The sequence below is a fragment of the Saccopteryx bilineata genome, chromosome 9, assembly GCF_036850765.1.
Source record: "Saccopteryx bilineata isolate mSacBil1 chromosome 9, mSacBil1_pri_phased_curated, whole genome shotgun sequence".
NCBI lineage: Eukaryota > Metazoa > Chordata > Mammalia > Chiroptera > Emballonuridae > Saccopteryx > Saccopteryx bilineata.
Window position 1 is genome coordinate 46,517,650 of NC_089498.1, and position 14,273 is coordinate 46,531,922.

The 14,273-nt window shown below is 49.5% G+C and overlaps 1 protein-coding gene across 1 annotated transcript in view; it reads left to right on the plus strand.

Moving 5' to 3' along the window:
- SPTBN4 (spectrin beta, non-erythrocytic 4) overlaps nucleotides 1-14,273 on the plus strand; it is a 95,486-nt gene that overhangs the window by 20,286 nt on the left and 60,927 nt on the right. Inside the window, exons 3-7 of the mRNA XM_066242476.1 lie at nucleotides 2,292-2,443; nucleotides 3,448-3,621; nucleotides 7,449-7,540; nucleotides 8,470-8,550; nucleotides 9,693-9,808. Coding sequence (XP_066098573.1) covers nucleotides 2,292-2,443; nucleotides 3,448-3,621; nucleotides 7,449-7,540; nucleotides 8,470-8,550; nucleotides 9,693-9,808 — 615 coding nt within the window. The remainder of the gene's footprint in view (nucleotides 1-2,291; nucleotides 2,444-3,447; nucleotides 3,622-7,448; nucleotides 7,541-8,469; nucleotides 8,551-9,692; nucleotides 9,809-14,273) is intronic.

The following is a 14,273-nucleotide window of genomic DNA, read 5'->3' on the forward strand; positions in this document are numbered from 1 at the left end:
GGTAAATGAATCAGGAGACCTCACAAAAATTATGTGACAAAGTTTTATTCAAGGGTCTTTAAGATTTACAATTCTTGAAACACTACTAGGTGACACTTAGAGTTCCAAAGAAAAGAAAAAGTTGAGCCTGACCAGGCAGTGGTGTAGTGCAATAGATAGAGTGTTGGCCTGGGATGCTGAGGACCCAGGTTCAAAACACCAAGGTCATGGGCTTATCTGGCTTGAATGCAGGCTCACCAGCTTGAACACAGAGTCACTGGCTTGAGCACAGGATTGCCGGCTTGAGCATGGGATTATAGACATAACCCCATGGTTGGGGGATTGAAGCCCAAATGTCCCTGGCTTGAAGCCCAAGGTCACTGGCTTGAGCCCAGGGTCGCTGGCTTGGCTGGCCGGAGGGCCCCCCCCCCCCATCAAGGCACATATGAGAAAGCAATCAATAGATAACTAAAGTGCCAGAACTCTTGAGTTGATGCTTCTCATCTCTCTCCCTGCCTGTCTATCCCTGTCTGTCCCTCTTTCTGTCTTTCTCTCTTGCTTAAAAAAAAAAAAAAAAAAGAATAAAAGAAAAAAGTTGAGTGAAAAGTACGTTCTTGAGAAGAATCAGTCCTGTCTTCTCAGCTTCTGTATTGGTCTAAATTGGTGATCTTCCAGATGTCAAGTGTCTGGACACATGAACATCATTTTCCCCTAAGTTCTCATGAACATTCTTTTCCAATTTTTTAGAGGTTATTTATAGGATTTATATCTATTTCTAGGCATTGATGCATAGCTGAAAACTTCAAAAAGTTAAGTCCTCAGGCTAAAGTAAAATAAAATCTATTGTTGCCCCGGCCAGTGGCATAGTGGATAGAGTGTCGCCCTGGAGTGCCAAGGTCACTGGTTCAATCCTGGGGTCACCGGCACAATCCCAGGGTTGCTGGCTTGCCCCTTGGTCATAGGTTTGAGCCCTGGCCAGGGCACATGTGAGAAGCAATCAATGAGTGCACTACTAAGTAAAACAATGAGTTGACGCTTTTCTCTCTCTCTTTCAAAAAAAAATCTATTCTTCATATTTGAGCCAATTTAATTTAAATAATTTTGTTAGCTTGGCCGTTGTGACTTCATTTTGTTTTTTTACTCTTTTCTTAGTAGTAACCTGTCTACACCTTGCCCTAGGGATGTGGGACATGCAGTGTCTAGTTAGCAGTCCAGGTGCTACATAGCAGTAGGCAGGGTTCCTGCCCTCAGGGAGCATTAAGTCTAGCATATTCCTTCCTCTTCATTCCCCACAGCCTGTCAGTTGCCAGGTCTTACTTTTCCATCTCTCAATATGCTCTCTTCTCCCATTTCTTCAGCTCTGCCCTCCTCCTGCCTTGTCCTTTCTCTCCCCAGTGCCTTCCGCAATCTCCTCCATGGTCTCTCTTTTTTTTTTTTTTTTTTTTGTATTTTTCTGAAGCTGGAAACGGGGAGAGACAGTCAGACAGACTCCCGCATGCGCCCGACCGGGATCCACCCGGCACGCCCACCAGGGGGCGATGCTCTGCCCCTCCGGGGCGTCGCTCTGCCGCGACCAGAGCCACTCTAGCGCCTGGGGCAGAGGCCAAGGAGCCATCCCCAGCGCCCGGGCCATCTTTGCTCCAATGGAGCCTTGGCTGCGGGAGGGGAAGGGAGAGACAGAGAGGAAGGAGGGGGGGTGGAGAAGCAAATGGGCGCCTCTCCTATGTGCCCTGGCCGGGAATCGAACCCGAGCCCCCCCGCACGCCAGGCCGACGCTCTACCGCTGAGTCAACCAGCCAGGGCCTCCTCCATGGTCTCTTGGCTGCCATTCTTGTCCTCTCTGACCCACTCTCCCTACAGCAGCCAGAGATATTCCTGAAACACAGATGTCATCCTTCCCCTCCCCCATGGGTCCATCCCTAGCTCTCTAGTATATTATCTGCTCCCCAGCTAAACTGAGCTCTATGACAGAAGAACTCTACCTGTATTTAGAACCTAGAACATTGAGGGATACATAGTAGGTGCTCAAATATATATTGAATGAATGAACAGAGCCAACTGAGGTAGGAAACAGGGAAGGCTTCTTGTGGAAGTGATATATCGGGAAAACTTGAAAAGACAAAGGAAGCTTCAGGTGGGCAGCGGAAGGTAAGGGAAGGCGTCCCAGGTAGAAGGAGCCGACTACACAAAGATCTTGTTGCGCAGATCTAGGCCTGAACTGCGGGAGGTGGGGGGCTGGGGTGCAGCTGGAAGGGGTAGTTCCAGGGGAGGTTCCTCGGGGAGGCTGGGGCTCATCAGAACCTGTCCTTCAGATGAGCGGGAAGCCGTGCAGAAGAAAACGTTTACTAAGTGGGTGAACTCGCACCTCGCTCGCGTTGGCTGCCACATCGGGGACCTCTATGCCGACCTCCGCGATGGCTTCGTGCTCACGCGGCTCCTGGAAGTGCTGTCCGGGGAGCAGCTGGTGAGACCTGTGGGGCTGGGGGCGGGAGTGGGGTAGGGGAGAGGATTGGCCCTGGGGTCTTGGGCTGGGCTAGGATAAAGCCTGGCTCACTGCTGGGTCCCTTGCTCCGGTGGGCGGGGCTATAGCATATGGGTGGAGCTTGGTTGTGAGGAGCCCGGAGGCGCCTCTTCGAACAGGATTCTGCCTTGGTTGGGGCGGAACTCTGAGCTCGAGTGGGGCTCGGTTGGAAGGGGTGGGGCTATGAGAAAAGGGAGGAGCTTTATTAGAAGGGCCTCCTGGGTGGTAGCAACAGGCAATGGCTATAAAACGGGGCAGAACTCTTAACAGGGGGTCTGTGGATGAGGATGCGGTTGTCATTGTTGTCATTGGAAGTGGAGGCCTTGGTCGTGGGATTCTTAGGGACCAGACAGAACTCTTGTATGTGTGTGGGTTGTTGTGTGCGTTGCAGTTGTATTTTTGGGCTCTGATGGGGCTTCATCAGGAAGGATGGGGTTCTGATGGAGCTAGAGATTCATTAATGGTCCAAAACCTGGAGCTTAGAAGTCGCGAGGGGCATGGCTATAGAATAGAAACAAACGCCATTGGAAGGAATAAACTACATATAAAAAACCGGAGAGTCTTTGGATGGGGCGGGACTTGATAGGAATGGGCGAGGATCCAGGCAGGGGTCTGAAAGGATGTGGTTATGGAACTAGTGGTTTGGTTTTGGTAGCCTAAGACAATGTTCCAATGGAAGGGCAGAACTGTGGCTACAGGCAGCGGGCGGAGCTTAACTGTGAGAGGTATAGTTATCAGGCCGGAGGGGAACCTTTGGTAGAAAAGATGGGGACTAGGACTTGGATAAACCAAGAAAGGGACCGCCTCCAAGGATTGGGTCTTGGGTCTGAAGGGTGTTGACTGGCCTTGTACATCCAGAGGGTGTGGCTATGGGGCGGACGTCTTCAGAAGGGGTGAAGTCCAGAGCACAGGTGAGGCCCTTCATCTCTCAACACCTGGTGCCCTAGCCAAGGCCCACGCGCGGTCGCATGAGAATCCACTCGCTGGAAAACGTGGACAAGGCTCTCCAGTTCCTGAAGGAGCAGCGTGTGCACCTGGAGAACGTGGGCTCGCATGACATCGTGGATGGGAACCACCGGCTGACCCTGGGGCTGGTCTGGACCATCATCCTGCGCTTCCAGGTGATCCCCAAGTGTGCCCTACCCGGCCGGCCTCCTGCGGTGGGGCCTTATGCGGGTCTCCCCCGCCCACTCAACCATTCGTTTATTCATTCATTCACTCCAAAAAAATTCTAATATGCTCCAAGAACCTTGTTTCAGGTGGTGGAAATGAAAATAATGATAAAAATAATAATCATCACCAGCATCACTATGATCATCATTTATATATTCCAGGCACTGTGTTCCAGGCACTGTTCTATGCACATGACATTTACTTTTATTTATTTGTTTGTTTGTTTGTTTATGACAGAGTTAGAGAGACAGAGAGAAGGACAGACAGGCTGGAAGGGAGAGAGATGAGAAGCATCAATTCTTCATTGCGTCTCCTTAGTCTCTTTTAGTTCATTTGATTGCTTTCTCATATATGCCTTGGGGGGGGCTACAGCAGAGCGAGTGACCCCTTCTTGCTCAAGTGAGCAACCTTTGGCCTCAAGCCAGTGACCACGGGGTCATGTTTATGAACCCATGCTGAAGCCAGCGACCCCTCGCTCAAGCTGGTGAGCCCCTGCTCAACCCTGATGAGGCAACCTCGGGGTTTCTAGCCTGGCTATTCCACATCCCAGTCTGATGCTCTATCTACTGTGCCACTGCCTGGTCAGGCTAAGCACGTGACATTTAATACTCACAGCAACCCTATAAACTAGGTACTATTTATTTAAAAAAAATTTTTTGTCTTTGTTTATCCATTTTAGAGAGGAGAGAGAGAGAGAGAGAGAGAGAGAGAGAGAGAAGGGAAGGAGGAGCAGGAAGTATCAACTCCCATATGTGCCTTGAATAGGCAAGCCCAGGGTTTTGAACTTGCCACCTCAGCATTCCAGGTTAAGGCTTTATCCACTGCGCCACCACAGGCCAGGTAAACTAGGTACTATTTATTACTTCATTTTACCAGTGAGGAAATGAGCCCAGAGGAAATCAGCTCTAGGCTGAGAAGTTAAAAGAACTATGCAGAAGATATTATGATAAATTAGTAGAAGGGATATAAAATGTTAGGTTGATAGTATTGAGATTTTAGACTGGGTAATCAGCCCCTTTAGAGGGGGCTCTCTGAGAAGCTGATTGCTGAATGACATAGGAAGATAAAGGGAAAGAGCATTCCAGGTAGAGATACTACAGATAAAAAAGCCCTGAGGTGTGAATGAGGTTGACATGCTGGAAGTAAAGAAAGACCAGTATGGCTAAAGAAGAAGAGGCAAGGGGTGACAGAGGAGATGAGGTCAGAGTGGTTGCCAGGGCCCAGGTGATTTCTGATAAGCAGTTTGGCTTTTTTTCTATCTGATGTGGGGAAAGATTGAAGAGTTATCAAGAGGAGTGACATAGCCTGACCAGGAGGTGGCACAATGGATAGAGCATTGGACTGGGATGCAGATGACCCAGGTTTGAAACCCAGAGGTTGCCAGCTTACGTGTGTGCTCATGTGGTTTGAGCAAGGCTCATCAGCAAGGTCTCTGGCTTGAGCAAGGGGTCACTTGGTCTGTTGTAGCCCCCCCCCCCCCCCCGTCATGGCACATATGAGAAAGCAGTCAACAAGCAACTAAGGTGCTACAACAAGGAATTGATGCTTCTCATCTTTTTCCCTTCCTGTCTGTCTGTCCCTATCTGTCCCTCTCTCTGTCGCACACACACACAAAATTCACACACACACAAAGAGGAGCGACATAATCAGATTTAGAGGAGTCACTCTGGATTGGGGGTGGTTGTCAGAATTGAGGACTGGGAGCCCAGGGAAGAGACAGGAGCTGTACCTTGCGATGGGGCAGAGAGAAGTGAAGAGGAGGGCAGATAGGAAAGAAGCTCAGGAGGAGAGTGGTCATGCCTTAGGGGAAGGATGGGAAGGTGTCCACTGGATCCTGTGTGGAGCTCAAGAGAATGGTAAAGGCTGGAGACAAGGTATGGGCATTGTCAGTACAGAATGAGGAAAGGAGACCATTAGTTTGGGGGTAGTGGCTGGTAGCTGTAGCCTTAAACCAGGGGCTGAGGCTTCCTGGGAACCTAGTTCTCTACCTCATACCCAAATACCAAACTCAGCTCTTGGTCTAGGAACCAAGTATCAAACACCCACCTGAGGCTTTCAAATCTGCTTTAAATTCTGAGTCATTCAGAACTTTACTGAACGCCTACTATATGTAATTACATGTAGTAGAAACAAAATAGACATTTGTTACCACAGAAAACAAAACAGATAAACAAAAACGTGGTCCTGGAACTTGTACAGGGTAGTGAGTGCATTAGTCTACTAGGGCTACTGTAACAAAATACTATAGACCAGGGGCTTAAAGAACAAATTAATTTTCTCATAGTTTTAGAAGCTAGAAGTTCAAGATCAAGGTGCCAGCAGGTTTGGTTTCTCCTGAGGCCTCTCTCCTTGGCTTGTCAAAGACCATCTATCTTCTCTCTATATCCTCATATGATCTTTTCTTTGTGTGCTTGTCCCTAGGGTCTCTTCCTCTTCTTCTTTTTTTTTGTCTTTTCTTTTTATTTTTCTGAAGCTGGAAACGGGGAGAGACAGTCAGACAGACTCCCGCATGCACCAGACTGGGATCCACCTGGCACGCCCACCAGGGGCGACGCTCTGCCCGCCAGGGGGCGATGCTCTGCCCCTCCGGGGCGTCGCTGGAGCGACCAGAGCCACTCTAGCGCCTGGGGCAGAGGCCAAGGAGCCATCCCCAGTGCCTAGGCCATCCTTACTCCAATGGAGCCTCGGCTGCGGGAGGGGAAGAGAGAGACAGAGAGGAAGGAGAGGGGGAGGGGTGGAGAAGCAGATGGGTGCCTCTCCTATGTGCCCTGGCCGGGAATCGAACCCGGGTCCCCCGCACACCAGGCTGATGCTCTACCGCTGAGCCAACCGGCCAGGGCCTCTTCCTCTTCTTATAAGGAGACCATTCATGTTGGATTAGGGCTTTACCTTTATGACCTCATTTAATCTTAACTAACTTCCTAAGGCCCTAGCTCCAAATAAAGTCATATTGGGGGTTAGGGCTTCAACTTATGAATTTGGTGGTGGTGGTGGTAGGGCACAATTCAGTCCATAACAGGGAGACAGTAAACCAAATGAATAAGTAAAATGTATAGGGGATGATAAATGCTGAGGAGATAATAAGGCAGGGGAGGAGGATGTGAAAGTTAGGTGTACATATTGAGATTTAAAATCAAGTGGTTCAGCAAGTCCTCACTGAGAAGGTGCCATAAGTACAGACCTCAAGGAGGGGTAGAACCTTATGGGGACCTGGGGGTAGGATGTCCCAGGCAAAAGGAACAGCCAGGACAAAGGCCTTGGGGTGGGAGAACACTAGTGATTTGGTGCAGAGGACGGAGGTCTCTGGAGGGGTGTGAACTGCTGAAGATGAGGTCAGAGATAATGAGAGGTGACAGTGAGGACTATTTTTCCCCAGAGTGAACTGGAGCCATGTTTTGAGGATAGGAGGCATGTGATCTGATTTGGGTGTTCACAGGGTCCCTCTGTTACTCAAAGAACAGACTGTGGGGGCAGGGTGGGGAGACCAGCGTAAAGGCCACTGCAGCTGACTCAGGCAGGAGGTGATGGTGGCTGGGGTCAGGGGAGGGGCCCAGACACCAAGGATAGTGGCATCCTTGGAAACTGAGACCCCAATCCACCACTGCCCCCCAACCCGTGTGGATGCTCGGGCCCACTCATGAGCCCACGCCTCAGCCTGAAGCTGCCTCTCCCATCTCCTCTGCCGCATACTACCCTTCCGGGCAGCAGGGAGGGGGTGGGGTCTCCCAGCCTCAAGCCCTCCAGGCCCCAGCAGCTGTGTTTTGTATCCTCACAGATTCAAGTCATCAAAATTGAGACGGAAGACAACAGAGAGACCCGCTCTGCCAAGGATGCGCTACTCTTGTGGTGTCAGATGAAGACAGCTGGGTAAGCCCTCCACTTCCCACAGGCTGGGTCCTAACTTTGGGAGTTTCTTTGGGGATAAGTGCAAGGGGCAGCTGAAATCCTAAGTATCAAAAAGTTAATATAGAATTAATAAACTGGTAAATAAAACACATCTATTCTTCTGACCTTGCCAAGTACACCTGTCTAACAATTTGGAAGGCCAGGTTTCAATTTAGAACTTGAATTTCTCAGAAAGCAATGCTGGAAGGTGGTGGACTGTCCCTAGCCTGCTCCCTTCTCTCTTTCCCAACTCATCCTGCACATCAAGAGGCCTATGTGTACCTTTGTGGATCCTCCAGCTCCGGGTTCCAACCACCTCCCCCTCCACAAACAGCCACCTGTCAGTCTGGCAGGGAACACACCAGGGCTCGAACAGCTTGTGTAGGAAATTCAGGGTCCCGGGTGCCTTCAGTGGGCATGTCTCCTGGACTCCCAACTCTGCCTTTCCGGGCAGTCCCTGGCCTGAAACTCAGGTGCTCTCTGGAGAACAGCTTCTGGGAGGAAGGAGGGAGACTGGGCATTGCCTCTCATCCTCTGGGACTGTCTGTCTCGCAATGTAATCTGTTTCTCCTTGTGTCAGTCCTTACCTCTACATCTGCTTTTCTTTGTTTTTATCCCTCTTTCCCCTTCCCTCTATTCTCTGTCCCCTCCTTTATTTCCCCATCTCTGCATCTTGCTCTCTCTCTATCCCTCCTTCCCTCCTTTCTTTCTCTTTGTCCCTCTGACTCTTTTTTTTACTCCTCTCCTTTATGTCTCAATCTCTCTCTGTCTCTGTCTCTATCTCCCTGACTCACTGTATCATCCATCCATCCATCCATCCATCCATCCATCTATGTCTGTCTCTCCCTCCCTCTCTCTTTCCTCCTGACTCTCTTCATCTCTGCCTCTGTCTCTCCCTTCCATGCTGTTAGTTACCCTGAGGTAAACATCCAGAATTTCACCACCAGCTGGCGGGACGGCTTGGCCTTCAATGCCCTCATTCACCGGCACAGGTACCACGTGGCTTGGGCCAACCCAGCCCTGCCCTCCCCCCACCCCCGTGTCCCTTAGGTACATACTTGTACACATATGTATCTAGACAGTTCACATAGACACAGGACCTAAGCTTCACCTCTGTGCACATATATACACTTCCCTTCATACACACAGGTGCACACACCCACAGAGACCTCTGTCCAGGCCACATACGCTGTACACACATGGAAACTTGTGCCTTCACACAGATGTGTGCACACAGACAGATACTCTTGCACATACACAGCCCGTGCCTGCTCCTTAGATGTCCCAGAGCGGGGAGTACATTTCCCTGTGGATGGTCCACTCAAGTGTGTACATAGTGCCTCCTCTCATCACAGAGTTCTTCCTCCTGGTACACTTCCAGAGCCCCCTTCTGGCTCCCTGCACACCTGCCTAGTCATACCTCAGAACTTGGCACTGACCTGGCTGAGGGGTGGGCACCCAGACAAATCACATTCACATCATTATCGTCCGCATGATAGTTTCAGGAAACTGAGGTCTAGAGGCTGGGAAGGACTTGCTTTGGTGTGGCAGAAGCCAGAACCCATGCATACATACTCATACACACATGGGGAAACCTAGCCACACCTATACACTCTGAAACCCACAAGCTGTAATGGGGTCAAGCTAACAATGGTCACATGTGTTGAGTGCTTTCTGTGGACCCAATATTGTTCTAAGTGCTTTCCAGTAAGTCATTGAATATTCAATGGCCCCGTGAGACAGATGCTATTATTATCCCCATTTTACAAATGAAAATGAGGAAACTGAGGCACAGAGAGATGAAGTAGTTCACCCAAATGACAGCCAGGAAATGGCCTAGCTGGATAAGAGCCAGGCAATCTGGCTTCAGACCTCACACTTCTAATTACTACATAGTACTGAATAGAAACACAGCCGCATAGACTGTGTACATCCAAAGTCTGACGTACACATGCCCTCACACCCACAGAAGATGCTGCACAGACATGTGCCATGACACAGAGCTTTCTGCTTGGTGGGGTCCTGCCCCTCCCACCCCTTGCCCTGGGTGGGGCTCAGACAGGATGACTTTTGCCCGTTTGCCCACTGGCTCTGGAGCCCGCCTGCTGCCTACCCACTCTGTGCCCCTGCCTAGGCCCGATCTCGTGGACTTCAGCAAACTCACCAAGTCCAACGCCAACTACAACCTACAGAGAGCCTTCCGCACTGCTGAGCAGCACCTGGGGCTGGCACGTCTGCTGGACCCTGAGGGTGAGCCTTGCATGGTCCCAGCCCTGACTCCCTCTTTGGGGCTGCCAACCCCAATACCATCCCAAACTCAATTCCATTCTATCCCAACACCATCCCAAAACCCAAAGCCATTCCAAACCCCAGCTCCCTCCCAGCCCCTCCCCTTCTTCATCTCCAATCCCTCCCCCTTCCCATTTTCGTGTCCCTTTCTCTGTCTCCATCTCAAATCCCAACCCATTTCCATTTCTATCTCCAACTTAAGCCCCGCTCTTCCCCAACCCCATTTTAAATCATGTCCCCCAAAACCCACTCCCTCTCTCCTTAACCCCAGCCCCAAAGTCAACACATGCTCCCATCCCTAATCCCAGTTCCCTTTCCAACATTATCTCTATCCCCATCTCCGAATCCCATTTCCAACCCCATTCCTATCCCCAGCCCGTACCTATGTCTGTCTCCATCCACCACTGTCCTCAGCCCCACCTGTTTCCCATTTTCAGTTCATCCCCAGACCCACTGTCTTCAGCCTCATTCCCACCCCTGCTCACACTCCACACCAATCCCTCATCCCTGGACTGCTCCCTTTTTCTGAGAATCTACTATGTACCAAGCACAAAGCTGGGATTTGATCAAAACTGTTCCCTTTCATCCTCACACTGACATAGTTGGATAGGATTAATCAACCCTCTTTTAAAATGAAAACAAAGGCTCAGAGATGTGAAGTCACTTCCCCAGGGTCACACTGAAAACCAGTAAATAAAATAGGACTTCTGATTTCAGCATTCATAGTCTTTTTTTTTTTTTTAAGCGTGAGAGAGAGACAGGAAGGGAGAGAGATGAGAAGCATCAGCTCATAGTTGCGGCACCTTAGTTGTTTATTGATTGCTTTCTCATACGTGCCTTGACCAGGGAGGGGGCTCCAGCTGAGCCAGTGACCCCTTGCTCAAGCCAGTGACCTTGGGCTTCAAGCTAGCAAGCATGGGGTCATGTCTATGACCCCACACTCAAGCCTGTGACCTCTGGATTTTGAACCTGGGTCCTCAGCATCCCAGGTCAACACTTTTATCCACTGTGCCACTGCCTGGTCAGGCCCACCCAGCATTCACGGTCTTAAACATTCCTCTACCTGCCTCATGGAGCTATATGCTGTACTCAGTGCCTGGCATAGGGTAAGCGTTTAGTACAGTGGTTCTCAACTTTTTGAAGTAGGGGCACATTTAAAATCCTACAAATTTGCCCTGGCTGGTTGGCTCAGCGGTAGAGCGCCGGCCTAGCGTGCGGAGGACCTGGGTTCGATTCCCAGCCAGGGCACACAGGAGAAGCGCCCATTTGCTTCTCCACCCCTCCGCCATGCTTTCCTCTCTGTCTCTCTTCCCCTCCCGCAGCCAAGGTTCCATTGGAGCAAAGATGGCCCGGGCGCTGGGGATGGCTCTGTGGCCTCTGCCTCAGGCGCTAGAGTGGCTCTGGTCGCAATATGACGATGCCCAGGATGGGCAGAGCATCGCCCCCTGGTGGGCAGAGCATCGCCCCTGGTGGGCGTGCCGGGTGGATCCCGGTCGGGCGCATGCGGGAGTCTGTCTGACTGTCTCTCCCTGTTTCCAGCTTCAGAAAAATGAAAAAAAATAAAAAATAAATAAAATAAAATAAAATAAAATCCTACAAATTTGTATATCCTACAAAATTGTAGGCACACTATATACTAATTTCTGAGAAATATGTTATAATAATTAAGTCAAATATTAAAGAAAAAATATAAAGTCCAAGCATGTTTTTATGGTATTTAAATGAAATAAATATGACAAAATTAAATTTATTCTGACATTAAAAAACATTTTTCGGCCCTGGCCGGCTGGCTCAGTGGTAGAGCGTTGGCCTGGCGTGCAGGAGTCCCGGGTTTAATTCCCAGCCAGGGCACACAGGAGAAGTGCCCATCTGCTTCTCCACCCCTCCCCCTCTCCTTCCTCTCTGTCTCTCTCTTCCCCTCCTGCAGCCGAGGCTCCATTGGAGCAAAGTTGGCCCGGGCGCTGAGGATGGCTCCATGGCCTCTGCCTCAGGCACTAGAATGGCTCTGGTTGCAACAGAGCAAGGCCCCAGATGGGCAGAGCATCGCCCCCTGGTGGGCATGCCAGGTGGATCCCAGTCGGGCGCATGCGGGAGTCTGACTGCCTATTTCTAACTTCAGAAAAATACAAAAAAAAACAAACCCCAAAACAAACAAACAAACAAACAAAAAACATTTTTCTGTTACATTTTTTGAGTTATGCTTTTTAGAATTCGTAAAAAAGAGGGATTAAAAAATGAAAAAACAACAAAAAAGTTATTTTTTTATATATATAGATACATTCTTAGTAAGATTTAGTAAATTCGGCAGGTCCTGGCGCAAATGTGTTAAGTTTTTTGATTCTTGTGTTTATGAGAAACATGAGCCTGATGTGTCCTAGTGATTTCTTCAATGTTTGGGCATATATTTGAAAGGCAAACTCTCATTTCCTGGTCAATACATTGAAGAATTCCTCTTTTTTTACTCTTAATTGTGTTGAGTGCAGAAAACCCCCACCATACATATCATCTTAACTTTATATCAAACAAAGGATAGAAGAAACTTGCCTCCAGTCTTTCCAGGAAACATGGGGATAGTGTCAGCAATCCAGCACCACAGCTTAACAGCCTTTTGCAACCTAATCAGGCAAATGAGGTGGGGGGTTGGACTGTCCGCTTACAGCCAGTTCCCCACACCTCTGTCCCTCCAAAATCTAAACTCCAAAAACTTTGTTGATTATTTTTGGTCCCCAATAAACACATATTTTTCTGGAATACCATATGGTGCACCTGGAAATCTTCTAGGGCACACCAGTGCACCCTGGTGCACACATTGAGAACCACTGGTTTAGTGGATGTCAGTTTCACTAGGTGGGCTGAGTATAATATTGTGTGTTCAGTGGGTAAATTAAAATGGTCATTAATATTTGTTGAGTTTCTCCTCTGTACCAGGCTATTATTTTTGTTTTGTTTTGTATTTTTCTGAAGTGAGAAGCAGGGAGGCAGAGGGACAGACTCCCACATGTGCCCGACCAGGATCCACCCAGCATGCCCACCAGGGGGTGATGCTCTGCCCATCTGGGTCGTTGCTCCGTTGCAGTTGGAGCCTTTCTAGCGCCTGAGGCGGAGGCCATGGAGTCATCCTCAGTGCCCAGGCCAACTTGGCTCCAATGGAGCCTTGGCTGCAGGAGGGGAAGAGAGAGATAGAGAGAAAGAGGTTGAAGGGTGGAGAAGCAGATGGGCACTTCTCCTGTGTGCCCTGGCTGGGAACTGAACCCAGGACTTCCACATGCTGGGCTGACACTCTACCACTAATCCAACTGGCCAGGGCCATTTTTTTTTTCTTATTCTAAGTGAGAGGAGGAGAGATAGTGAGACAGACTCCTGCATGTGCCCCAACAGGGATCTACCCAGCAATCCCATCTGGGGCCAATGTTTGAATCAACTGAGCTATTTTTAGCACTTGAGGCTGATGTGCTCGAACCAACTGAGCTAAGTGCCCAGGGCCACTGCTCAAACCAAGTGAGCTACTGCTTGTGGGAGGGGAAGAGGGAGAGAAAGGGGTGAGTGGGGAGAGAAACAGATAGTCACTTCTCTTGTGTATCCTGACCAGGAATCAAACCCCAGATGTCCATACGCTGGACTGATGCTTTATCCACTGAGCCACTGGCCAGGGCCAGGCTATTCTTTTGTAATACAGTGTTCTTATGTGGCAAGCACTGTGATTATCCTGGCTGTAATAGGGGGAAACTGAGGCTCAGAGAAGTTAAGTCTGTTTTCTAAGGATGTGCACAGAGGCGGATTTAAGGTGGCCACATTGGGTGCGCGCCCTTGGCCCGACTTCTGAAGGGCCCCACAAAACCCCAACTTTTACACTTTTTTTTAATGACACCAAGTTTGGTTTCATATGTGCAATTTTAATACTAACAGTACATAATATTTTTTATTTATTTAAAAGTATGGTTAACGTGTATTTTTATTTTCCCTGTCTCTCTCTCTCTCTCTCTCTTTTTTTATTCAGAGAAAGAGAGAGAGAGAGTCAGAGAGAGGGATAGATAGGGACAGACAGACAGGAACGGAGAGAGACGAGAAGCATCAATCATCAATTTTTTTGTTGCGACACCTTAATTCATTGACTGCCCTCTCATATGTGCCTTGACCGCAGGCCTTCAGCAGACCGAGCAACCCCCTGCTCAAGCCAGCAACCTTGGGTCCAAGCTGGTGAGCTTTTTGCTCAAGCCAGATGAGCCCGCGCTCAAGCTGGCAAGCTTGGGGTCTCGAACCTGGGTCCTTCGCATCCCAGTCCAACGCTCCATCCACTGCGCCACTGCCTGGTCAGGCCTCTCTCTCTTTTTTAAGGGGCTTAATATTTTCTTCTGTGCCCAGGGCCTCAACTGACCTTAATCCGTCTCTGGATGTGCAGTAAGTCAGTGGTTGAGGTTGGATTCAA